Consider the following 26,845-nt stretch of genomic DNA (forward strand, 5'->3'; position numbering starts at 1 on the left):
GCTTCATTCAATAGCCTAGGTTGGTCCACCCTCCTCCTGGAGTCTTTCTTATGAGATTAGAGTGAGAATTTGAGTGTTCTGAAATATCTCCTTAAATATCTGCCATGGCATCTCTAATGACCTATCCCTTAACCTAATTTCCCAGGTCACTTTAGCCAGTTCTGTCGTCTTATCCTCATAATGGCCCTTATTTAAGTTTAAAACACTAGTCTTGACCCACTCTTCTCTCCCTCAAACAGAATGCAAAATTCAATCGTGTTATAATCACCGATATCTAGGAGCATGTTTACTGTGAGGTAATTAACCCTGTCTCATTGCACGTTAGCAAGTTACCAGATCTAGAATAGCTCCTCATCCTGGTTGGCTGGCTGTTGAAGGTTCTGCTTTAAGAACCTATCATGAAAACACCAGCTGTGCAATCCTTCTAGAAATTTGCACTCCTGCAATTCTGGCTTCTTGTACATCACTGATATTCATTGTTCAACCATTGACAGCAAGGGTTTTGTCAAGAGTCCTAATCTCGCTTTGTGGCTGGGTGTCAATTTCTGTTTGATATTGCTCGTGTTTGGGATATTTTACCCTGTTAAAGTTGTTAAATAAATGCAAGTTTTTGTTTGACTATTGAAATGTGATCCATCTCTACCCCCAAATTTTTTTTTTTCCATTGATGTGATGTTTGGTTGTAATCTGCAGTAGATTAACCAGTGTGGATTTGGATTCAGGAGCAATAAATCAAATTTGCTGATAAACAACTGGTAACTAATATAACTTGCTGCTTTTGTATCTTAGCTTTTGGCTGCACCTTAAAAATTAGACCATAGTTCAAGTGCACAGTTGTCGCTCCCTTGGTCAATGTGCATTGTTTATGATCATCAGATGGCTATCTGCAAATTTTTTTTTGCAGACCGTAAAATCTCATTTTAAAAGCTTAATTCCTGATGTTTACAGATTCTCGATTGCCATTTCAAATCAATCAAAGTCCAGCATCTTTTGTAATAATGACCCACACACTCGCAGAAACTGCTGTTTGTATAAGAACACTAGTTTGCAAGCTTCAGTTACGCACTACAGCAGTGAATGCAAAATGGTTTAAATGTGTTGCAAAATAAATTGACCTCTTGCCAAGTTATTGGCTGTTTACCTACTCGCATTAGTCAGGACATCTCTTGTCAACTTGATTTTCAAAACACAAGATGGAGGCTAAAAGTCAACAGACGTCAACACTGGTGCAGTAAACAATTTGGCGCAGTCTTGCCACCATTGCAATATTTAATTAATGGAACTGTGTTCCTCTTTTGAATATTTTAGCAGCCCTGCAAAGTATGTTCCAGATTTTTGAAAAGGACTAAATTACAGCAAAAGCTAAGTAAATCAATGTAGCCTACTCGGAGGGGTCAGTTAGCTCAGTTGGCTGGTTCGCGATGTGGAGTGATGGCAGCAGCGTGGGCTCTATTCTGAGACTGTGGTGACATTTACATTTAGTTTATTCTGATTCAGCAATATTGAATAAATGTGTGTGGAAGTATTGCAGTAACTAAAGGAACTGGTGTATGTTTAGACTGCATTATATAAATCTGTAGCTAATAGTCGGCTACCATTGGTGTATCTAAAATGGGCCCAATAGCCCGTTTTGTGCGTTGTTCACATGATGTAGCAAATGCTTGGGTTGTTGTAAATTATTCACATGGAACACTAGTGGGATAAAGCCACAATATTTAAGGTGACTTTGTTTGAAGTGCAGTTCTTTTGTGATTTCAGTGCTCCTTTTATGAATCGTGTTGCTCCTGTGGTCAGCTCGCACCGAGCTGGAATTATTCTGACCAGATTCAAGGCTCTGGTTGAGATGGGGCTTGGATTTCGGGTTTCTGGTGTGTGCTGTGTACCCTCTGAATATTGTGGACCTATTGGAAATCCGAAAGGAATTTCTCCCTCGCTCAACTTTCATCAGTGTCCTATATTGTGTGCACAGTGATTTAAAATTTGTTTTTGTAGGTTTTACCTAAGAATCAAACATATCACGAAAGAGCAGATGTTTTATTTTCGATCGTGATTTGAATTCCCATTTTAAATTGGTTCAGCTGCATTGTTATTTTTCACTCTTAAGCACAGTGGGTAGCACTGATGCTTCACAACGCCAGGGTCCCAGGTTCAAATCCCACTTGGGTCACTGTCTGTGTGGAGTCTGCGTGTTCTCCCCGTGTCTGCGTGGGTTTCCTCCGGGTATTCCGGTTTCCTCCCACGATACCCGAAAGATCTGCTGCTAGGTAATTTGGACATTGAGTTCTCCCTCAGTGTACCCGAACAGGCACCGTGGTGTGGTGACTAGGGGCTTTTCACAGTAACTTCATTGCAGTATTAATGTAGGCTTACTTGTGACAATAAAGATTATTATTTTATTTTTATTATTTTAAACTAGCAGAAATCTGGGTAAATTTGCAATGCGAGGGTGGGGAAGTGAAGGGAGGGCAGAAAATGTGGTGAGGTGAATAACACACTACCTTCCATATGTTACAATTAACTGGAAAACAAATCCAATGCTGCAGATGCAGAATTCTAATGGTGTCAGTCTCCAGGAAACTCTAGGCCATTATCTTCAAGAAAGGTTGTCTGTTCCGTTCTACTGTGATAACATGTTTCCTCTGCCGAATTTCCAGGGAACTGGGGTTTTGGTAACATTCTTTCACAGGTGGTGTGATAATTTAAGCATTGAACTTCCTCCTGCGTACCTCGAGCTTAATGTAGCCAATTTGCAGTTCACATTTCAACTGAGGAGTTGTGTTTTGAATTCAATAACTATACTTGCCAGTGGTGGAAACTCTCCAGTCATTGTGTTTGCCACTTATGTGGATAACTACCAGTTAATTATACAATCTTCAGTGCAATAGCAATGATAAATGTGTCACAGAAAACAGTACGAGGAACAGAAATTAATTTATATAATCCATTATCTGCAGATCAGGTGTTCTATTCCTTGTGGATATGTGGCCAGTTGATTTAATTCTAATTGCAGTGGAATCACGTATGATCTTTTTGGAGCATTACAGCTGGCTACTTTAGTGCAACATACTCCATTGTACTCTTTAGCTATTTAAGTTCTGGTGAGTGCCGAGATTTACTGGACTCGAAATGAATGGACGGACAAAATAAAAGTGCTAACGCATTTTAGCAGTGCACCGGTGAGCAGAGTCTCAACAATGGAGGAACCACGCAGCTTCACTTGAATTGCTGCCCCTTTATTTCAAATGATTTAGATTCAACGTAATGTTGGTTTCATTCCCTGCGTGGTCAGCTGGGCAGCACAACTTAACAGAATAGTCATTGAGTCTGGGTAACGTGTTACCCATTCATATGCCAACAGTGTAGTCATTCAGTGTTTCATGAATCAGCCATATGCGAACTCCTGTAAATTCACAGTGATACAAATCAGGCATTTGTCCTTTAGTGATGGGGAACTGGCACCAAAATGATCTCTGTAAATGATGCAATAGCATAGTTTCAGCTGGGTTGTAGTTTTGTTATTTTAAACATTTAGAAAATTGGCCACTGCAAGCTGTAATTATATCTGATTTCCATTGTATATAACATTGAAACCCTACTGAGTATATCCTACACTTGAATTGAGCTGTTTAACAAAAACTGTCCTGTGGCAGAGTGGACGTGAATACTGGACAGATGCAAGGAGAAGAGCTAATGGGCTGAACATGTGACTGCATGTTGAGGCAGGTTTTGAGAAGGCTTTGAAGGTGTGGAGAGATTCAGCAAATGGGAGAAGGTCTGGGAAGCAAAATCTCAGTGCCAGGCCTTGATTGTTGAGAGCTGTATATCACAAATGGTGGTATGGGCTAAAGTTTGAATCATACTTGAGTTCACCACCCTTCCATTACATTTTTGTGAAGCATTTTAGATGTTTTACTACAAACAGTCTTGTAAACTTCATAGAAACCAATTTGCACAGCCCTCCACTATCTTCACTAAGTCTATGTATAGATGCGTGCCTTCATAGCATCAACAATTTTTGATGTTTTTCACACTGTTTATTTAAGTTGAAAATATTCAGCCTCTGATTGCCCAACAGGACCTCGCTCTGATAAAGGTCAGCTGCTACTTTTTTATGGCGACCAAATGCGATCCATTTGATCCCAAGGAGCAATGTTTAGGAATGGTATTCTTTTCCAAAAAGACTGGTGATAAATGGAGCCAATCTTTACCTGCTCTTATTTGCAGTGATACACATTACGAAACATGCATCTCCTACCCAAGTCCAGTTTCAGCCTGTTCCTATTTATACCACTTTTGAAGAGTCAATAAACAACAAAATGCCCCATTTCAAAGGGTTATGAGTGGCACATCGGAATGAAACAAACCGAAAATTAAAGGAAACTTAACTCCAATCAAACTGTTCCTATTTATAAGAGCACAAATAAATTCCCAATAATGAAATGAAAATCGCTTATTGTCACGAGTAGGCTTCAATGGTTACTGTGAAATACTCAGAAATATTGAATATTTCAATATTTTTCAAAAATATTGAAGCAGTCAATACTCACTGCTTACTGGAATCCCTACAGTGCCGAGGAAGGCCATTCCTTCCATTGAGTCAGTATCAACCTCCAAAAGAGCACTCTACCTAACGTGAACTGTAGGAGGAAATCGGTGCTCCAGGAAGAAATCCATGCAGGCACACAAGACTAGAATCGAACCTGGATCCCCAGCGCTGTGAGATAGCAGTGCTAACCTCTGTCCACCGTGCTGCCCATTACATTAAATTAAACACACAATATACAATTAGCCAGGATTTCCAAGTCTTCTGATGTCTTGGGCTGCTGAGGTATGTATCTTGGAACCTCATGAGCAAATACGAAGTCTAATTTCATGATTCAACTAATTATACCATTTCAAGTTACTAATACACTTTTTTAAATTTTTTGATTTGAGATCTCTGCCAATGCGGAGAATACCTAGGGTTGCAAATTCAACCGACATTAGCACAATTAGCCAAGAACTGTATGAACCACAGGCCCTTGCGACCCCGTGGTTGTGGTTTGAACATCCATGTTCTAGAGCCGATGATGCATCACAAGGGACGCAACTCGACTCGGATGTAGTTCATATCTACATGAATGCCAGGCATGTTCCAATTGTCAGAAATGGAATGCAGTAAAGTTATTCTGAAGCTATTTCAGAAATTTGTTAAACAGAAAGCAGTATCACCAAGCAGGGAAGGACTTCTGATTATTTTACCGGGATTAAAGTTCATCCAGATGAGGGTTCAGCAGGAATTAAGGATCTTGCAGTGCCAGGAAGGGAACGTTCAAGCTTGAGGCTGCCACACCTTGGCAGTTGCTGCACCAATTCTAACTCAATTATCATTTCCTCCTGTGTAAGTTGCTTGTAATCCCCCCAAGCTCCTATGATCATGAAACTACACAGGGGTGCTAGTATGGAATCAATTAACATGTTCCTGTGAATACTGTGTTTCTGCCATTTAGTTGGAGATGTTACTCTGTTCACTAACATTCCCAGTCGTCCTGTATCTGTCAGCAAGGAGGAAGGAGACCTGTGTGATGCATAAACAAAAGCACGGGCTTGTTGGGCTCAATTGCAAGTTTTGGTGCTGTCAATATTTTCCAATACATTACGTCGTTAAACTACCAAGTAGTCATACCATTCTGAAAGTAAAATTGTGTGCTTTGATATGCTCTTCCACTGGAAATGTTTCTATCTGTGACAGAAGCTAAACCCAGAATATAATTTGGAGAAATTAAAATTGATATCCTGCAATGAAAGTAATCTTTCTTCGTTGACCTGCCTTGAAGCAACATCAGGCAACTGGTTATAAAAATCATTGAACAAGTACTTCCTCCAGGAACTTAACACACTCGGCAACAGTCTTTCTTGCTGCATGAATGCTTTCTCTTTCAATTAGAGCAATACCTCCAGAATTAACTGATGCTAGCCTTTTAGGTTTTGTAATTGAATTCTCTGTAGATTTCAGTCACCAGGGCCAGTATTCGAAGGTAGATCTGCGACCTAGAAAGACAAGTATTGTTAGTGAGCTTCACCGAATGAGCATTTTATAGTTTGGTACTTTCGAAATTGATCTTTCTGATAACCTATTGACACAGGTTTAGACAGTCCTGTTTGATTGGAAGAAAGGCTTAAACTTTACCAAAACTCAGCAGATAGTTTTTCTACCTCGTGCTCTAAAGTTCATGGTCAGTTTGCACGGAGGAGGCTATCATGCTACCTGATCGACCACTAGAATGCAGCTTATGTCCTGAATTTCCTTTACTCTGTATTGTCTTGGGTTAATTCTTACCCTTAACAACTGCTTAATAATGTTATACAATTATAGACAGTATTTCAGAATATTCATCTTAGTCCTATATCTAGAAACCTGAGCACAATGTTTCTCTAGAATTGTGATCAATGCTTGAAAGCCGTTCATGTTGCCTCGCCTTGAAATAGACCAATGCTCCGAAGTGAAGTTTTGTATCCCTCTTTTTACCTCTCTCTTCATGTAGCATCCTTGCTTATCTGAAGGTTGCTAAGCATGGCTTTCCAGATATCTGTAGCAGTTTTTCTCTGATGCCATGATATCACAATAGGACATTGGGAAGAGGCACAGGGACTGAATTCATGCTAACGGCACCACTAAGCACCATCTGAGCTAATGGGCCCTTGCGCTGTTAATTCCATGATTTTTTGAAAGAAAAATATTATACTGTTCTGTTGATCTTGACCTTGGGGTATTTTATGACCTTTGGCAATCAGATTACTGGACTTACAATGCCATCTTGGGTGGGTTGCATTGCCAATTCGGCTGCCATTGTTTCTTGCCTTCGCTCTTACTGAACTGCGACTTTCCTTCTAGAGTGTCATTATGATCAAAAGATAAATTCTGCCAACATACATCAATTTTGGATTAATTGTGGTTTAATCATAATTGTGTTGGCTGTGGCCGAGTTGGCAGCACTCTCGAAGCCGAGACAGAACGTGCACTCAGTTCCATTCCAGAACTTTAAGCGCAAAGGGAGATTGACACTTCAGCACACTGTTAATCCTGTTGGGTGGGTATAAAATATCATTTGGGACTATTATGAGGACTTACTGGCAGCTTTCAACTAACACTCCTTTGGACATGATCATGTTGCTATTTGCGGAATTGTTTGCACTGTTGTACTGCTTGCACATTGGTGCCTAGATGATGACCATGATCATTGTCTGCAAGCTTCCTGACAGGACATGGAAGCTGCTGCAAAGGTGAAAGCTTCCTATGGAACAAGTTAAAGTCCAGATAACCAGGGGTTCGGCACAGAAAGAATGTCTAAGACGACTAGAGAACAGAGACCAGGGAATTGTTCAGAAGAAATCGAGGAAGAGTAAACCAAGGGATTCTGAGTTAAATAGGAAAGTGCGACAGCAGATCTCAAGATACAATTTGACTAGAGTCTGGGAATTGAGAGTCAAAACAATTGTGAACCATTTATATAGCAGTAAGGACAAAGAAATCCTAAAGGGGTTGGTGTAAATCCTGCACCGGATTCTCTGTTAAAAATGGAGCAGAGGCTTTGTTTAAAAGAGTCATTTGTAAAACCTGGACTGGATTTCTGAATGCAAACCATTAATGGAAAGCAATATTGTGAACAAAGATTTTAAAGTGCGTTTTTGGTCGTGGAATTGATGTCAAAATCATCTGGCGGGTTCTGAGAAGAAATCGGACCCTAACTTTGGTTCAGAGCGGTGTGTATTTGACCTTGGCCATCCTGTGTGCTTAAAAAAGACTTTGAATGTTGTAGTTTAAGTTTTAAATCTGTGTAATAGGGGGAAGTAGAGGAGTATTGCATAATAATCAACCTTTCATGTTCAATGTTTTTTTTCTTGCTAAAACTAATTAGCGTTTGTTGATTCTGTTCCTCTACGGTTTATATTTTTTTAAAAAGTAAAAGTTATGGTCTTTTAAGCCAGGGTTCCATTCTGGAATCTTCCCGTCTAGTTCGAACACTAACTGACATCGTAACCATATACGTGGGGAAAATAAGTAATTGCCAACCCATCTTGAAACTCCTATTTGTGGGGTGTTTAAGTTGAAGCAGTAATCTGAGCCAAGGCACACACAACTTCTTCACATGAAACATCCATACTCTCCCAATGAATAGTAGAATTCTTCAAATAGAATTGATCTTGAGCTTGGCAGTTCCCAATTTTTTGCAGGTCACATATTGCTATGTGCATATATTCGGTGCAATCTATGAAAATCATGATTTGATTCTTAATTTAAGAATAGCAATTGTACCAGTTTGCTGTTTTGGTGCTGCGTATTGTATTATTTGTTTGCTGAGTTCTCTAGGATAATCAAGTCAAATTTGGTCAGATCTGATTCCAGACCTGAACTGATATTGTTAGTTTGAAACCTCACAGGAGGCCTTTTTGATAAACCTGACATACATGGCGCCCACCCCAGCTGAGGTTCCCCAAAAGTTGTTGATCCGGAGGGGGGGGGGGGGGGGGGGGGGGGGGCACATGTTAAAAAAATTTTTTAACTCTCCAACTGAGACACTCTAACTTGTTGAAAACCCAGGTGAGGAGGAAAGACTGACTCTGGGTCTGTATTCAACCCACGTTCTACTGGTGGCAACAGGGTTTAATCTAACAAGGTTCCTTTCCTGTTCTTTCCCCGATCCAATAGTTATGTTTAAAGTGGAGCCAATTAAACCAGGCAATAATTGAGTCCTTAATCTGTATAATCTCTTTGGAAGCCCCCTGCCGCCTCGGATGAGCTAGAAGATGACTGGCCTTCTCCCCATATTCATAGAATACCCATTTTGAGCACCGCAGCTGACTCACCGCCTTACTTGTTGATGGTAATTGATATTGCGTCTGCATCTTTTTCCTACTCGCAAGCAACTCTGGGGTAGGGTCAAGCGAGTACCGGATCTACCTCAATGGTGGAGTCCACCAGCCTCTGCCGTTCTACCCTCGCACTTCTTTCCAGGTGTGCTTTGTAGGAAATTATCTCCCCCCTAATGACCACCTTAAGAGCTTCCCATAGCGTAGAGGGTGAGATAGACTTGCTCTTGTTAAACTTAATATATTCCTCAATGGCAGAGGATATACCTTCACAAAATCCTTTGTCCGCAAACAAAGCTGTATTCAACTTCCAAGGTGCGCACCAAGAGGGATGTGATGCTAGGATCACGGAGCATGGTCTGAAATCACAATCGCCCAATACTCTGCCCTCTTCACCCAGGGGAAAAGAGACCTATCCACCAGAAAGTCAATCCGCGAATAAATCTGAGAGGAGTAAATCCTTATCCCTCGGGTGTAAGAACACTGCGAATTTGACCCCCCTCCCCCCATCTTCTCCATAAAAGCTAACAACGCCTTTGCCACTCCTGATGGAGCCAGCGACTTGGGGATTGATCAATCCAACTCCAGAACTAGAAAGCATTTGAAGTCCCCTCTCTTGTGCAACAATTAGTTAATGCGAGTCCATGCCAAGAATGGAGGCCGGCAACCGCTTATCAAACCCTATATTATGCCAATTTGAGGCGTAAACATTGACTGGGACCTTAAAAGTGCCCGCAAATGACTCACTGAGACATATCTACCCTTAGGGTCCACCACGATCTTAGCGTTTAAAAACGGAACCAGTTTAATAATCAAAATGGCTGCCTGCCAAGCCCTACCGTCAAAACCTGAATGAAATACTTGGCTCAGCCACCCCTTCCGTAACCTGGTCTGGTTTCTTACCCACAAATGAGTCTCCTGTAAAAACACTACTTCAGCACTCAAACTTTTCAGGTGAGTGAATGCCCTCGACCTTTTAACTGGGCCTCCCAACCCCCTTACATTCCAGATGACCATCCAACTTGGGGACCTCCCACCCTCTTGACCCAGAGTCAGCCATTTCCACCAACGGAGTTATCCAACAACTGAATCGAGAGTGCAGATATAAGCCCCACCCAAGGTGGCCACCATACCCACCAGCAAGACAAAACAAAGAGAAATCTGGAGTCACCGTCCACAAATTAACCCTAACCCCACACCCCCCAACATCACTGCGCCCCCCCCCCAAACAATACCACACCCATAACAAAGCAAAAAAAACTCCCTTTCTACTAATCCTAACCCCAAACAAAATAAAACCACAAAGCTCAGTATCCAAACCAACTAGTATAATGAGCTGCAGCTACCCCCACTTTGCTCCAATTAGCTAGCAAAGCCTTTGGCTAGTAGGGCAGCAATTTACATGGCCAATCCGCTTAATCCATACATCTTTGGATTGTGGGAGGAAACCGGAGAACCCCGAGGCAACCCACACAAGCACTGGGAGAAAGTGCAAACTCCACACAGACGGTCCCTGAGGTCGGAATTGAACCCTGGTTCCTGGAGCTGTGAGTCAGTAGTGCTAACCATTGTGCCACTGTGCCATCCCAGACAGAACCCTCTATTGCTTCTCAAGTTTGACTTCCAAGAGGCATGGAACCATCTAGGCTGTTATTAGTAGCCGGAGCCATGGGAAGCAGCCCCAACCATTTTCTCCATTGAGGGGTCTCCGAATAAATCGATGAAATTTTGTCCACAATTTTCATTGCCCCGGTCCTTCCTGACACTTTCCTTATGTGGATTACCTTGTATCGATCAGATGGGATTTTATGCCAAAATATCGCCAGAAATGGGGCAAGATGGGCCAAAAATAAAGTAGTTGGAATCCCTGTTGAACCACCTCATGTGCGACTTCTCCTTGCATGCCGCCACTGAAAATCTGTATTATATGTTGTTATAAGACGCAAACGTTAATAATTCTACCGTGAATGCTACTATGCTAATTTATTGCTGTGTTAATTTTCAAATGTTGAAATGGAGTCATCTTGGAAAGTGCTGATGTAAGATGTGAATGGGATTCATTGTGAATGCACCATTGATATCATGTTGGTTCAGGACTAACTTGCTCCCATTGGTGTTTTTTGGTTTCCTCTTTCCACTTCCTTCATATGTTGAGCTTTGAGTCGGTATTCCTCGACCTTCCAAAGACCACTTGTGCAGTACATTTTATTACCCCCTGTTTGAAATTATTCAACAATATTCCAAATATAGGGATATGGGAAGAACCCCTATTCCAAATAGGATAGGAGAAGAACCCCTATGTCACTGAAAAATAACCCAAATGATTTTATGGTAGACCAGAGCATTTTAGAAACAGTAACGGATGATTAAAAAAAGAACACAAGGAAGAAATTGGTGTACGAGAGAAAACTAGCAAGAAATATAAAAACAGGCAGTAAAAGCTTCGACAAGTATATAAAAGGAAAGGAGGGTTTGTGTGACCATTGGTGCTTGGAGAAAAAGTTTGGGGAATTAATAATGAGAAATGAGGATCACCAGGGATTTTGATCAAGTATTTTCTGTCTGTTTTCGCACACATAGAACATAGAAAAATACAGCACGGAGCAGGCCCTTCGGCCCACGATGTTGTGCCGAACTTTTGTCCTAGATTAAGAACAAATTAATCTACACCCCATCATTTTACCGTGTGCTGGGCCACTTTGTGAACGAGCTATCAATTTAGTTCCACTCTTCTGAACTCTGAAATTCTTTGAATTAAATGTTTATCCAATGACTATTTAAATGCACACCCCGAATCTGTTTTGAGTGCCGTTTAAAGTAGGCTATCCAAATTCAGCACACGGCACAAAAAGCACCCTAAGAATAGCAGACAATCAAGAGGTGAAAGGGAGTTGGAACTATCATGATCACTAAAGCAAAAGTATAGAGAAAACTAATTGAGACTAAATGTTTCCTGCACCCGATGGCCTGTATCCTTGAATCTTAAAGAAAGTGGCGGCAGAGATGGTGTTTACATTGATTGTGATCTTCCAAAATTCCCTAGATTCTGGAATGGTTCCAACTGCTTAAAAATCAGTAAATGTTGCACCACTATGGGCAGCACGGTGGCACAGTGGTTAGCATTGCTGCCTACGGCGCTGAGGACCCGGGTTCGAATCCCGGCCCTGGGTCACTGTCTGTGTGGGGTTTGCAAATTCTCCCCGTGCCTGCGTGGGTTTCACCCCCACAACCCAAAGATGTGCAGGTTAGGTGGATTGGTCACGCTAAATTACCCCTTAATTGGAAAAACATAATTGGGTACTCTAAATTAAAAAAAAAAAAATGAAAAAAAAATAAAATGTTGCACCACTATTCAAGAAAGGAGGGAGACCAAAAGCAGGAAACTATAGGATGGTTAGTCCAAAACCTGACATTGGAGAAAATGCTAGAATCCATTATTAAAGAGATTAAGATATTTGGAAAATCATAAATTATACAATCAGGTGGAGACAACATGGATTTGTGAAAGGGCCATTGTGTTTGACAAAATTATTTAAGGTTCTATTGAAGATGTAACAAGCTGCGTGGATAAAGGGGCAGCACTAGCCAAAAGTCATGTAATAAAGTCCCACATAAAAGATCACTGCACAAGATAAAGTTCATGGGAATTATATGTAATAATCTTTATTAGTGTCACAAGTAAGATTACATTAACACTGCAATAAAGTTACTGTGAAAATCCCCTAGTTGTCACACCACGGTGCCTATTCGGGTACACTGAGGGAGGATTCAATGTCCAAATCACCTAACAGCATGTCTTTTGAGACTTGTGGGAGGAAACTGGATCACCCAGAGGAAACCCACGTAGTCATGGGGAGAACTGCAGACTCTGCACAGTGACCCAAGCCGGAAATCAAACCTGGTCCCTGGCACTGTTAGAATATGTTCGAATGGATAGAGGATTGACTAACTCGCAGGAAGCTGAGTTGGGGGAGTTGGGGTAAGTGGGTCATTTTAGGTTGGAAAACTGATCAGTGTTGGGACCTCAACAGTTTTGTGATCTATATTAATGGCTCTGATAAAGGGACCAACTGTAGTACAGCCATGTTCACTAATGCTACAAAGATTGATAGGAAGACAAGTTGTGTGGAGGATGCAAAGAGATTCCAAAGGGAGAGAGATAGGTTAACATCAGTGGGCAGAAATCTGGTGTATGGAGTATAATGTGGAAAAGTGTGAGCTCTACTTTAACAGAAGGATAGAAGAGTTGAATATTATTTAAATAGAGCGCAATTGCAGAAAACTGTGGGTACAAAGGGATCTGGGTATCTTTGTACATGAATCCTAAAAGGTTAGCATGCAGGTACAGCAAGTAATCAGAAAGGCAAATGGAATATTGGACTTGATTGGAAGGATGTATAAAAGTAGCAAAGTCTTTCTACAACTCTGTAGGGCTTTGGTGAGATCACACCGCGATCACACCTGGAGTGCTGAGTACAGTTTATAGTCTGCTTCCGAAGGAGGATATACTTGCATTTGGGGCAGTTCAGAGTAGGTTCACTAGGCTGATTCCTGGGATGAAGATGATGTCTTAGGAGGAAAGGTTGGGCCTACATTCAAAGGAGTTGAGAAGAATGAGATATTACCTTATGAAAACACAAAATTGTGAGAGGGCTTGGCAGGGCAGAAGTTGAGAGATTGTTTCCTGTCAGGAGTGGGAATGGTAGAATCCATGGTTTAAAGATGAGGGATCTCCCATTTAAGATGGCAATGAGGAGCAATTTGTCTCGGGTCGTTAATTTTTGGAATTCTCCATCCCCGAGAGCGGTCGAGTCTGGGCCTCCTGAAAATATTCAAACGCTGAGTAAGACAGAATTTTGATCGAAAGGGGAATCAAGGGTTTGGAAAGTGGCGTTCAGGCTGCAATCAGATCAGCCATGATCTTCTCAAATGACAGTTGATGGGCTGGAAGGCCTACTCCTCCTATTTCTTCTGATCCCTTTGTCCTTGGGTTGTGGAGCTCGTGGGAGATATTGCGACAGGCGATCTTGGAAATAGTACTGCAGCCATTGTGCACTGATGGTGAAGGAGATGAATACTTAACCCAGTGAATTTGGTGCTGATCAACCAGACTGCTTTGCCCTGAATGGTATTGCACTACAATTAGTTCTTGAAAAGTTAAGTGGATTGAGGGTTGATAAATACCCTGGACCAGATGAGCTCCATCCTCGAGTATTGAAAGCTGTGGCTAGAGAGATATTGGATGTTTTGGTGGTGGTTATCTTTCAAGGTTTCAGAGATTCTGGAAGGGTTCCTGTTGACTGGAAAGTAACAAATGTAATCCCGTTACTTTAAGAGTCTGACATTGGCTACAGGGAAAATGTTGGAATTTTTTTTTTTTAAATTTTTTTTATTGAAGGCATTTTCAATATTCATAACGAAGAAATACAAAAGCCAGGAAACATACAAACCCTTCGCTCCCTACACGCCCCCCCCCCCCCCCCCCCCAACAAACACACCCCTCCCCCGCTGCCTACTCTATACTCCATAAAGAAGTCAATGAACAGCTTCCACCTCGAGGTGAACCCCTCCTCCGTACCTCAAATGGCAAAGTTAATCTTTTCCGAATATAGGAAATTGATCACCCATACCCCCGCAATCAGTGGCTCCGAGTCCTGCCAGTACAACAAAATCTGCTTCCAGGCTATCAGGGAGGCAAAGGCCAACAGATCGCTCTCTCTCCCCACCTTCACTCCCAGACCCTCCTGACACTACAAATATCGCCACACCCGGACTCTGAGCTACCTCTACCCCCCGCACACCACCCGCACCTATCCTCCACCCCTGGAAAGAACCGACTGGACGCAGTGGGCCCCGTGCACCACCTTAAATTGGATACGGCCTAGTCTTGCACACAAGGAGGACCATTCCCCCTCCGCAGAATGTCTCTCCATTCTTAGGCCCCTAACACCCCACACAACTTCTGACACTTATGCCTAACCTGCTGCATGGGAGCACTTTCCCTCTTCTTCAACTCCCCATACATGTCCACAACCTTGCCATCCCCTATTTCACCCTCAGACAGAAGCTTATCCTACAGCACTGGGGACAGCAGCGTCCGCAACGACGACACCTTTCTCATGAAGTCCCTAACCTGCAGATACCCATTACCCTTTGGCAACTGGTACACCCCCTCTAGCTGTTAGAATCTATGATAAAGGATCTGATAACAAGGCATTTAGAAAAGTACAGTAAAATTGGATAGAGTCAACATGGATTTATGAAAGGAAAATATTGTTTGACAAATTTGTTGGAATTTTTAAAGGGTGTTAACCTTGGCATAAAGTAGAACCAGTGTATGGGATGCATTTGGATTTTCAGAAAGCTTTTATAAGGTTCAAGACAGGAGGTTAGGAAATAAAATTAGGATGCAAGGGATTAGGGACAAAAAGCAGAATAGGAATAAACAGACTATTCTTGGGATGTCAGGCTGTTACTAGGCAGGTACTGCGATATAAAAGATTTGGATGTGAGGACCAATTGTAATATTTCCAAATTTGCTGATGACGCCAAATTGGATGGGAGCGCAGGTTGTGAGGCGGATGCAAGGAGGCTTCAAGAGGCTTTGGGCAGACTAAGTGAATGGGCTAGAACATGGCAGATTGTATATACTACAAATAAGTGTGAAGTTATTTACTTTGGCAGAAAATTAAGGCAGAGTATTGAGAGTTTGGGAAGTGCAGTTGTTCAGAGGGACCTGGGTGTCCTTGTTCCTGAGCCACTAAAAGCTAGCATGTAGATGCAGCAAGCAATCAAGAAGGCAAATGGTATATTGACGTTCATTGCGAGTGGATTTGAGTACAGGAGTAAAGATGTCTTACTGCAGTTATATAGAGCCTTGATGAGACCTTATTTTATAATAATAATCGTTTATTGTCACAAGTAGGCTTCAATGAAGTTTCTGTGAAAAGCCCCCAGTCGCCACATTTCGGCGCCTGTTCGGGGAGGCCGGTACGGGAATTGAACCTGTGCTGCTGGCATTGTTCTGCATTCCAAGCCAGCTGTTTAGCCCACTGTTAAAGTATTGTACCCTGTTTTGGACCCCGAATTGAAGGATGAATGTACTTACCATCGAGGGAGTGCAACAGAATTAGATTAATCCCTGGAGTGGCAGGATTGTCTTGTGAGGAGAGATTGAGGGGCCTGGGTCTATATTCCCTAGAGATTCAAAAATGAGGCGTGACTTCATTGAAACTTAACAAATGACAGATGTGAGCGGGTGGATGTGGATAATATGTTGCCTCTGGTTGGAACAAGGCGCACTGTCTCAGAATAAGGGGCAGGTCAATTAAGACTGAGTTGAGTTTGAATTTCTTCACTCAAGAGGGTGATGAATTTTTGAAACATTGCCGCAGTGTGATGTGGAAGCTCAAATCGTTCAGAACGTCCAGGACAGAAATCGATGGATTTCTTGTGACCAGTGACATCAAAGGATATGGGGATAATCTGTGAAGGTGGTGTTGATGTGATCAGCCATGATCAAATTGAATGACAGAGCAGGTTCTGTGGGCTGAATGACCTACTCCTGTTCCTGTGCTCCTAATTAGTCTTTGGGCTTCTAAGCTCAAAAGGAGGTAAATAAAGAAAGTAGAAAATCTATGGCACAAACCTTAAGGATCCTGCTTCTAAAAACTGCACAAAAGTCTCAGCTGGAAATTTGTGTTTCCAAGGACGTTCACATTATGTGGTCTCTCTTTTTAATAATTGATATGATTACGTCTATCTTCAGTGTAACAATTTGGATTTTGATGCCTTGGCAGTATTGTTGTCCAATAAACCTTTGTTCTTGATGTTCCAGATAAGAACATATTGATCCTAGATGGAAGTGAGTTCATGGGCTCTATGCTCACTAACCAACTATACTGTGATTCATATTGCAAAAACAATCACTAGGGGAAAGTGGTAGTTGTGCAAGTAAAAAGTTATTGACACAGTTTGTTATTCAAGCAAAGTTGAAATGAGTGTTCTATTTTATATGCTCCATTTATACTAAAATCATGACGTTGGTCCAAAATAGTTTTGTTTTACTAATGTTAAGAATTTGTCCTTTAAGGTCATCTCATTTCTTTTTACTCCAAAGCTAACTCTGACAGTGGATTTTATGTTCCTTGTGGGAAACCCACATTTCTCATGTCCTGGGACAACCACGTGCAATGTTCGTCAGTTGGAGGAACTCAAACTCTGGTTTCCGAAGCTTGAGCAACAGCTGGAGTAACTGCAGTGCCTCCGTGAGAATTGACTGCTACATGAGTAGTATATTTCTAGAGGTGGCCAATCTGCAACTTAACAGTATGCAGGCAGACCATCAGATGGGCAAGGACAACCAAGCAGGTAGTGGAGGCAACGCGCCCCCCCCCCCCCCCCCCCCCCCCCTCCCACCGAGGGCATCTAGCTCTCACAACCAGTTGTAAATACTGGCAAGATTGATCGTTCCTCTGGGGAGTGCACCAGAGCCAAGTCCACGGCATCTCAGGTGGCTCAGCTCTATAGAGGGGCCAGTTGCAGGATGATTTGGGAAGCTGTCGTGTTTGAGGGGAGGGGGGGGGGGGAGAAGAGAGAGTGGAATTTCATAGTGATGCATACAGGCATTTCTGTGACTGCAGATGTGGTGCCAGGATGGTACATTTCCTCCCTGGTGCCAAGATCTAGCTTGCCACTGAATATATGCTGATCACCCTGAGAACAGAAAGTCAAAGAGCTGGAGGTCGCGGTCCAATTCAGTACATGAGTAGAAAGAGGGTTGAGTTCCTGCAAGGAGATTTTAGGGAGCTGGAAAAGAAGGAACCCTCTCCAACAATAATCTTCATGCTTTAAGCACTTGTTTCTGTTTTATGAAAAATCGAAGCTCTGAATGCCTTCTGGTGGTCACACCATAATCTATGTATCACTGGCATGTCTGTACATAATACTACTTATTTTGTTTTCCTCCCAGCTTTCCCCTGGTTTGGAATGGATATTGGTGGAACTCTTGTCAAACTTGTGTATTTTGAGCCAAAAGACATCACAGCTGAAGAAGAGCAGGAGGAAGTGGAGAACCTGAAGAGCATTAGGAAATACCTGACTTCCAACATAGCTTATGGGAAAACAGGGATTCGGGATGTGCACCTGGAGCTGAAGAACTTGACCATGTGTGGACGAAAAGGGAACTTGCATTTTATCCGCTTTCCAACGCATTCCATGCCTAAATTCATCCAAATGGGTAGAGATAAAAATTTCTCTAGTTTACACACCACTATGTGTGCCACGGGAGGTGGTGCTTACAAATTTGAGGATGATTTCAGAATGGTATGTTGCAGTCATGCTACCTAATTCCTGTGAGGAAATGCAGAATGTGACTTGCTTGGCAAGACTGTTAGAGACACCATCTCATCTCCCCCTTTTCTGTTGCGGTAGAAAAAGCTTTGAATTTTTTTTTTCAAGCAACTCTTCATAAAAGTCTATCATTCTAGTGTCCCATTCATGTTGCTAATATTCCTCTCGGATTTGTAATGGAAGAATGCATGCAATACCTAATCTCACTCCAATCTACTTATTGTACAAATTCAACTTCATTTTATTAGCTTTATTTGTCAGCACCTTGTTTGTCCCTATATCTCTCCTCCGCTAAGAGTCTTGCTTCTGTCTCGGTTCATCTGCAGCTGAAACCTTCGTTCATGCCTTTGTTACCTCTTGACTTGACTATTTCACTGCCCTTATGGCTGGGCTTCCACATTCTATTCTCTGTAACTGAGCTCATCTAAAACTCTGGTGCCTGGATCTTAATTCACAGAAAGTCCCATTCACCTATCACCCCTGTGCTCGATGACCTACACTGTCTCCCAGTAAAAATGCGTTAAAGCACATTTCCTTGTTTTCAAATCATTCGGCTTTGCAATCTGTAATCTCTTCCAACCACCTTGCACGAGATATCGGCATTCCTCCAATCCTGATCTCTTGTGCATCCAAGATTGTAACCGCTCCACCATTGGTGGCTGTGCCTTCAGTTGCCTTGGGACCAAGCTCTGGAATTCCCCTCCAATATATCTCAGCCTCACTTTCCTTATGTGGCTCTGAGTCATACTTTTTTTTTTTATTTTTTATTTTTTTATAAATTTAGATTACCCAATTATTTTTTCCAATTAAGGGGCAATTTAGCGTGGCCAATCCACCTACCCTGCACATTTTTTGGGTTGTGGGGGCGAAACCCACGCAGACACGGGGAGAATGTGCAAACTCCACACGGACAGTGACCCAGAGCCGGGATCGAACCTGGGACCTCAGCGCCGTGAGGCGGTTGTGCTAACCACTAGGCCACCGTGCTGCCTTGAGTCATACTTTATAAGGTTCCTGCGAAGTGCCTTGGGATGTTTAGTTACATTGAAAGCACTAAATAAAGCTAACTTGTATGTCCCTTCATTGTACTTCATTCCAGTTAGCATTTCACTGCACTGAATTGCATCTGTCATCAATGTGCCCACTGATAATTATCACCTCTTGCTATGTGTTGCATTTTCCTCAATTTGCTCTGGTTTCAAATTTGTTTTGTCAACAAACTTGATACAGCTCCCCTCAAGGCTAGATCTAAACCGTTTATATTAATGAAGAGCAAAAGAGGACCCAATACAGATCCTGAATCACATTATTAACTATATCTACCAACAGAAATCTCATCATTATATGGTCCTATTGCTGCAGGGGTTCCAAATCTAATTGCCAAATATACAATGTATATGGTAGAGAATTATTTAGATTATTGAGCAGTTTTTTTTTCTAGTTGCCTCCAGTAGAGACGTTATATATTCTCATCTTAACCACATGGAAATAGTTTGAACAGATAAATGTTAATATTTAGACTGGTGCATCTGATTGTATGAGTAAAGAAAGACCTGGATTTCCTTTTGAGAATTAATTTTCAAATCAACAGGGATAAGGTAGATTTGCTACTTTGGTATATCATATATGCATTATGTGGAACAGTTCCCTTTGCAAAATAATAAAAAAACGAGTATTAGTGGCTTAGTTGGAAAAGTTTAGAGTACGTATTACAGTCTTGAGTTGTCTGCTGTTCCTTGGGACAAATGTTACTCTGATGGGTGTTTGTTAATTTGCTGTCTTTCTTTTTGGCTGCTGCTGTTTTCCAGATGGCTGATTTACAGCTCCACAAACTGGATGAGTTGGACTGTTTAATCCAAGGCCTTCTTTACATTGATTCCGTCGGGTACAATGGTCAGTCTGAGTGCTACTATTTTGAAAAACCCACTGACCCCGACCAGTGCCAGAAAAAACCGTATTGCTTAGATAACCCTTACCCAATGTTGCTGGTCAACATAGGTTCAGGGGTCAGCATTTTGGCTGTTTATTCCAAAGATAATTACAAAAGGGTAACTGGAACCAGGTAAGCGCATAGACCTTCACAACCGTGTCACATTGCTATGTTCATGTGTAAAATGGGTTTATGTCTGACTTGTACTATTGTACTCGTTATATATTGACTTACTGTGATCATACATCATATTTCAGCAAAAGACACGATCGATAATGACGGCAAATTCTGCCTGTGGGTACAAGTATTTTAATCTGGCTACTTCTTTCCCTCAGTTTTCTGCATATAGACAGTGGGCATTGAAAGATGAATGAAGAAGGGAGGAGAAAGAGGGAGAAGCATCACAGCCAAATCTGATTCTGTCCCCTCCCAATGTCCTTGAGGATAACTATGTAGCAATCTTGCTTATTAGCTGATTCTGGACCAATGTACGAGAGCCAGTTACTGTTAACAGGAAAATCACCATTGACAAAAACTGAACACTGGGGCAATTAGTTCTGTGCAAATCATTTACACATTTTCTGCAGAGCTATAAAGGAGCTTGGTTTCAGCTCTTTTTGATGTGATTGAACTCTGCTTAATGCCGTCAATCAATATAATGAGCCTTTGGCAATTTAGCAAGAGTGGACTTTTTAATAGAAAATAATTGAGAAGACCAGCAGAAGGAATGTACAGTCAACATCTTTTAATCCAAATGAATGAAGTCCTTACCTGATAATTCAAATTGAAGACCTATGTCACCTTCCTGTTATATTTAAATTGCTTAATTCAAGCTACTGGGTATTTTTTCATGCAAAAAACAACTTTTCAATTTTAAAATAGGCTTTCAACATAAACCATTTCTGAGCATCTCGCTTTTTGCATGAATGATTTCACACATTGGAACTGTGTATAGTACAGTCTTTTCAGTACCTAATATATTTTAAAAAATTATTGATCTAACGTTCACAATACTTAAAAGATCTCACTGAAAAGCAAATAACACCAAAGTCCTGTTATTTCTATAATGGCTGCATTTATATTTTTCGTGCTTTCAGTTAATGGGTTTGTTTCTAACACTATGGAATATATAACATATTAATAAAATTTAAAAGATGATAAACCTATAATTATGTGGTTTTGAAGAATGTTTTTAGCCATGTAATGTCAAAAATGTCTGCACAATGTTCCTGGTCAGACAGACCTGCTTGAGCTGTACTGTGTCCTCCAGGCCTTGGGTAAAGAGAGTCCATCAAGCAACAGGCTTCTCAGAGCCCCTTGTGTCACTCTGTTCATAACACACTGGTGCTCTACAACGCCAGTCAATATGTGTGCAGCTCTGAAAGACTGCTAGAAAGGAACCAAAGCTTCCTCTTTTTCTCCTGTCTAATATTGTCACACCTTAGCAGAAGGCCGATTTCCTTGAGGAAATTTTCTGTCAGAAAAGGGGAGTAGCGGCTTCTTTTGCGCATTATCAATCATTTTCTTCTGCACAGGATTTCGGAGTGCCTGTGCTGAAGTATTGAGCTGAAACAATGGTGATTTCTCACACTCAAGTGCAAGCTGCAGGGAAGTTGTGTATTGAAGCTAGACAAATCAGTTTGTGGCTGTCTTATCTGCCTCAAACTCTGTTGATTCATCCGAAGCCCAGGATGCACCTTATCTGCTGTGTGAAAAGCAAGAGATGTTTTCCCACAACTTCTTTCCCCAATACTATGCAATGCTCATAATTTGAAAGTTCTGCAGCTAAGGAACCTGTAAGGAAAGCATATCAACCTACAGATGCCTGCTTCTCACTACAGAGTCTGTCCACTCTTGGTAGGAGCCCGGAGAGGGAAGAAGCCCAGTCAGAGTAAAGCATGGAAAAAGCATTAAGGGAGCAGGGTGAGAGTACACCCCAGAGAGAGGAGGAACCAGAATAGACCAGAGCATAGAAAAAACACTCTGCGCACAAGGAGAGAGGGAGCGGTATGGGAGCAAACACATGACAGCAGGAACATGGGGAGAGTAGAATGCGAAGAAAGCAAGAGCATGGGGCAGCACAGAGGACAGTGAGGGTACATTTCCAACTGCCGCTTACTCTTGGACCACAACGCCATGAGAGGTCACCCTATATTGCAGATCCCAGTTTGACAACCACTGCTGTATTGCCATCTCCTGGTATGCTAGACCCAAACTCTCGTGCTGTGCCCTAAATTGCAACAAAAATGGCCTCCATCCTTCTGCTGTGGCTGTATAGCCATCTACCTGGTTGGAGACACATCACAGAAGATCTGCAGGACTGATGCAATGCTTTGACTCCAGCATAAACCTAGCTATTGAGAGATTTAGTCCTGCTGCTGTCATCTTCCATGGACATGATTCTGCAGATTTGTGAGAGCTGAAAATGCGAGGCAAAGAAAAGTTGGGGGGGAGGGGGGGGGGGGGGGGGGGTGGGGGAGGGAGAAAGAGAGTCTGGAAATCACCAAGCTAATCCCAGTTTGTGTTGCATGTGCAATGAAATTTCCGGGCTTTTCAAGTCAAATGATAGACACAGATTTTTATACGTGGCAAGTTTGAAAATGGCACACAAGAACTTTGTGGATTAATGATCGGGGTTTCTGTCTTGCAGCTCTGCAGTTAGCTGATTGGGATAGTTATTTCCGAATTGGTTATAGATTATGAAATTATTAAGTATTTACTCTATGAATAATTCATTTTCTGAAATGTGCGACCTGGAATCATTTGCTATTAGAGTTTTTTAAAATAAATTTAGCGTACCCAATTCATTTTTTCCAATTAAGGGGCAACTTAGCATGGCCAATCTACCTAGCCTGCACATCTTTGGGTTGTGGGGGCTGAACCCATGCAAACACGGGGAGAATGTGCAAATTCCACACGGACAGTGACCCAGAGCCCGGATCGAACATGGGACCTCGGCTCAGTGAGGCAACAGGGCTAACCCACTGCGTCGGGGCTGGAAACCTATTTGCTATTAGAGTTCAAGATTTGTCATGTGTGACATTCCACAATGTCACCAAAATTTGCACTGGACAAAGGCAGCAAAACATGACGCCTTAATTTTGCTCAAGAGAAAGTGGGTATGGTTGTGTCCAGATGGTTAATGGTCTTGTTATCTGACACATTGGGCAGAATTTTCAGCCCTTGTCGGGCTGGAAACTGAGCCAGGTGTGCATTCAAAGCAGCGCAGTTGGCCAGCATGTCTGTTCCATGGATCCATCCCACTGCCGGGGCAATTTCTCACGAGGTGGGATGAGGAGCAGCAAGGCTGCTACATGTGGCAGGTAGTCAATTCGACTTGTTGAGGACCACTTGAGGCCAGTTGATAGAGGCTGATTGTGATTTTTCAGATTCTCAGAGACAGCAGGGAACCTTTTAGCTGCTTAGGAATAGCCTCTAGGTGGCAGGGCAGAGGGGCCTTCCTTACATGTCTGGCTGTAGCAGCAGCTGGGCCACATTGTAGAGGGGGTTCCTTCTCCTGCTTAGTGGTGGCCTGTTGCAAAGGCCATTTTTGAGCTTCATTTTTAAGCGCCCTTTCCCTCACCTGAAGGCCTCTGGCCCTCCAGTTTCGAGCACTTGTCTGCTGTCCTTAATTGGACAGAAAATACCCCTGTCCACCACTTTTACATACGGGAAAGCAGTTCTGAAAGACATTGGTGAACTGAAAGGAGGCACTAGCTGAAAGCAATGGTAACACTAAAATGGGATCCCTTTAACACATCTTGAATGTCATAAGTAATTTATATATAGTTATATAGATCAGCAAAACAGCCATCTTCTGCATAATATCTTTTTTAAAATTTAGAGTACCCAATTCATTTTTTCCAATTAAGGAGCGATTTTCGCGTGGCCAAACCACCTACCCTGCACATCTTTGGGTTGTGGGGGCGAAACCCATGCAAACAGGGGGAGAATGTGCAAACTCCACTGGGACAGTGACGCAGAGCCGGGATTGAACCTGGGACCTCGGCGCCGTGAGGCAGCAGGGCTAACCCACTGGCCATCATGCTGCCCATCTTCTGCATAATAATATACAGCAGAGTTGCATAACCAGTCAATTTTTAGTGGTTATTTGAGGGAGGAAGAGTAACCAGGGTACTGGGTGAACTTGCAATGGGATCGATAGCTGGAAGAGGTATTTTCAAGAGGAAGTGGATGGGGGTATTCTGGGAGGGTGGGGTGGAGTTCGACAAAGAAGGGGATGGGGCAGGTCAGGCCCAGTGGGTAGGGCCCGGGGTTACCATTTCTGATCGAAGAATATGTGTGGTTTAATTGCACAGAGGAATTTTCGCAGTCAGTGGTTTGGGAAGCTCTGAAGGCAGTAGTGAGGGGGGAGGTGATTTTGTTTAAGGCTGTGATGGACAAGGAGGAGAGAGAGTAGTATCATAAAATGTTAGATGAGTCGTTGGAGGTGGATAGCAGGTATGTGGGGTACCCGGACCCAGCCCTCTTGGCGAAGAGGAAGGAGTTTCAGGTGAACTTCGGGGGAGCCTATGAGCTGCGGGAGAAGGCTGACTGTATGTTGGCTGACCAGCTCCGGAGGGAGCGGCGGCGAGGAAGATTGTGAGCAGCGGGATAAGACTGGGAAGCTGGTGGTGGGACCGGAACAGACCAATTAAGTATTTGAAGAGTTGTACAAGAAGTTATAACGATCGGAGACACCGGCAGAAGGGTGCGAGATGATGGCTTGGAGTACCCGAGGTTGGGTGAAGAGGATAGAGCAGGCTTGGAGGGGCTGGTACGAGAGCAGGAGGTGATTGGGAGGATGTAGGCAGGGAAAGTTGTGGGACCTGACAGATTTCCAGTGAAATTCTATAAGAAATTTAAGGATAAGTTGGAGCCGCTGATGGTGGGAATGCTCAAGATTGTGATAGGCAGGGGTGTCTTGCCACAGACGATGGGCCAGGCTTCGATTTCCCTGCTGCTAAAGAAGGATAAGGACCCAGTGGAGTGAGTCGTATAGGCCCATATTCGTATTGAATGTAGATGCCAAGATATTGGCAAAGATTTTGGCGGCAAGGCTGGAGGGTGTGTCTCCCGAAGGTGATGGGAGAGGATCAGACTGGGTTTGTGAAGGGAAGGCAGCTGTTTTCGAACGTGATGAGGTTGCTAAATGTGATCCCGTCTCTGGTGGAGGGAAAGTAGATGGATTTGGTGGTGGCGCTGGACACAGAGCAGGCGTTGCTGGAGGTGCTGCGGAGGGTAAATGCCTCAATATTATGTGCAAGGCTGGTGCAGTTGAACGTTGTGCACAAGGTGCACCTCGCAAAATCAAAGACGAGCCGGCCTGTTTGAGGGGGTGGAGGATGTCTGGGAGGGGCCTCACAAACCACGTTTATATGTTTTGGTCTTGCCCGAAGCTGGAAAGGTTTAGGCGGGGGGTTATTTAGCACAATCTCGGGAGTCTTGCATAAGGATGTGGAGCCCGGTACCCTGGAAGCCATTTTCAGGGTGTTGGCCCGTCACGTGTTGCAGACGGGGGTGGGGCAGATGTTTTGCCTTTTGCCTCGCTGATCGCTCGTTTGCAGGACCTATTGGGGTGGAGGTCAGTCTCTCCACCCTGTGTCTCGGCATTGCGGGGGGATCTGCTGGAGTTTCTGACCCTGGAGAAGGTGAAGTTTGGGCTGAGAGAGGGGGGGGGGTTCTACAATTCTTGGGGTTTGGTTATTATGCACTTTTGTGACTAGGTTGCTGCCGAATGTTATGGGGGGGGGGATAGGCGGGGATGGGGGGGGGGGGGGGCTGCTTTCTTGTCTGTATCGTTTTATATAGTTAGGCTTGTTCTGCTTCTGTTTCTTTTTTTGTATGACAAATTATAAAAATATGGCAAATAAAAGATTTTTAAATACCCGCTAGCGGGGTAGCTCTGGCAGGAAAGTGGTGCAGAAGGGGTAGAGGGAGAAGTTCTCCCCAAGATTGGCATGTCTACTGTTTACCAGACCCGGCAATAAAGCAGTTAAAGACCTGGCTAAGGAACTGGAAGGGACCTGTGGTACAGCAACAATTGTGAGAATGGCAGAGGGGGAAGGATTGCTACCAGGGGGAAGGATTGCTACCAGGGGGAAGGATTGCTACCAGGGGGAAGGATTGCTACCAGGGGGAAGGATTGCTACCAGGGGGAAGGGCCCAGATGGAGCAGTTAATGGCCTTCATCAAAGACTAATTTCGGCAGCAAAGAAAGAAGATGCACGGTGACTGACTGAAGGCCATTGAGGAACCAGTAGCACCTCTGCGAGGATCAATGGACCGTGTAGAGGAGTGCCTTAAGGCACAAGGGGCGAAGATCCGAGAGGTGGAGAAGGTGGCGTCTGACCAGAGCGATCGGATCGTGTTCTTTGAGGTGGGGGCCCTTGGGGACCTATGCAAGTTGCTGAGGGTGAAGGTGGAGGAGCAGGAAAACAGATTCTGGCGGCAGAACCTGCAGATTGTGGGGCTGCCAGAGGATGTGGAAGGAACAAGTGCCACAAAATATCTGTCAAGGATGTTGGCCAGGTTGGTGAAGGAATTAAAGAATGTACAGTGCCGAAAGATTCTGCACCAGCCTCTGGAAAGAGCATCCCACCCAAGTCCTCACCTCCACCCTATTGCCATAGCCTAGAGATCCCACCCCACTTTTTGGACACTTGAGGGCAATTTAGCATGGCCAATCCCCCTAACCACATCTTTGGATTGTGG

At 43.2% G+C, this 26,845-nt stretch overlaps 1 protein-coding gene across 7 annotated transcripts in view; it reads left to right on the plus strand.

Moving 5' to 3' along the window:
* Positions 1-26,845, plus strand: part of LOC119950951 (pantothenate kinase 1) — an 86,472-nt gene that overhangs the window by 20,248 nt on the left and 39,379 nt on the right. For all 7 annotated transcript variants that reach the window (XM_038773967.1, XM_038773964.1, XM_038773968.1 and 4 more), the window contains exons 2-3: positions 17,822-18,174; positions 20,010-20,263. In XM_038773967.1, coding sequence (XP_038629895.1) covers positions 17,839-18,174; positions 20,010-20,263 — 590 coding nt within the window. In that variant the 5' untranslated portion in view covers positions 17,822-17,838. The remainder of the gene's footprint in view (positions 1-17,821; positions 18,175-20,009; positions 20,264-26,845) is intronic.

This window comes from Scyliorhinus canicula, chromosome 16 (genome assembly GCF_902713615.1).
Source record: "Scyliorhinus canicula chromosome 16, sScyCan1.1, whole genome shotgun sequence".
In the NCBI taxonomy this organism is placed as follows: Eukaryota; Metazoa; Chordata; class Chondrichthyes; order Carcharhiniformes; family Scyliorhinidae; genus Scyliorhinus; species Scyliorhinus canicula.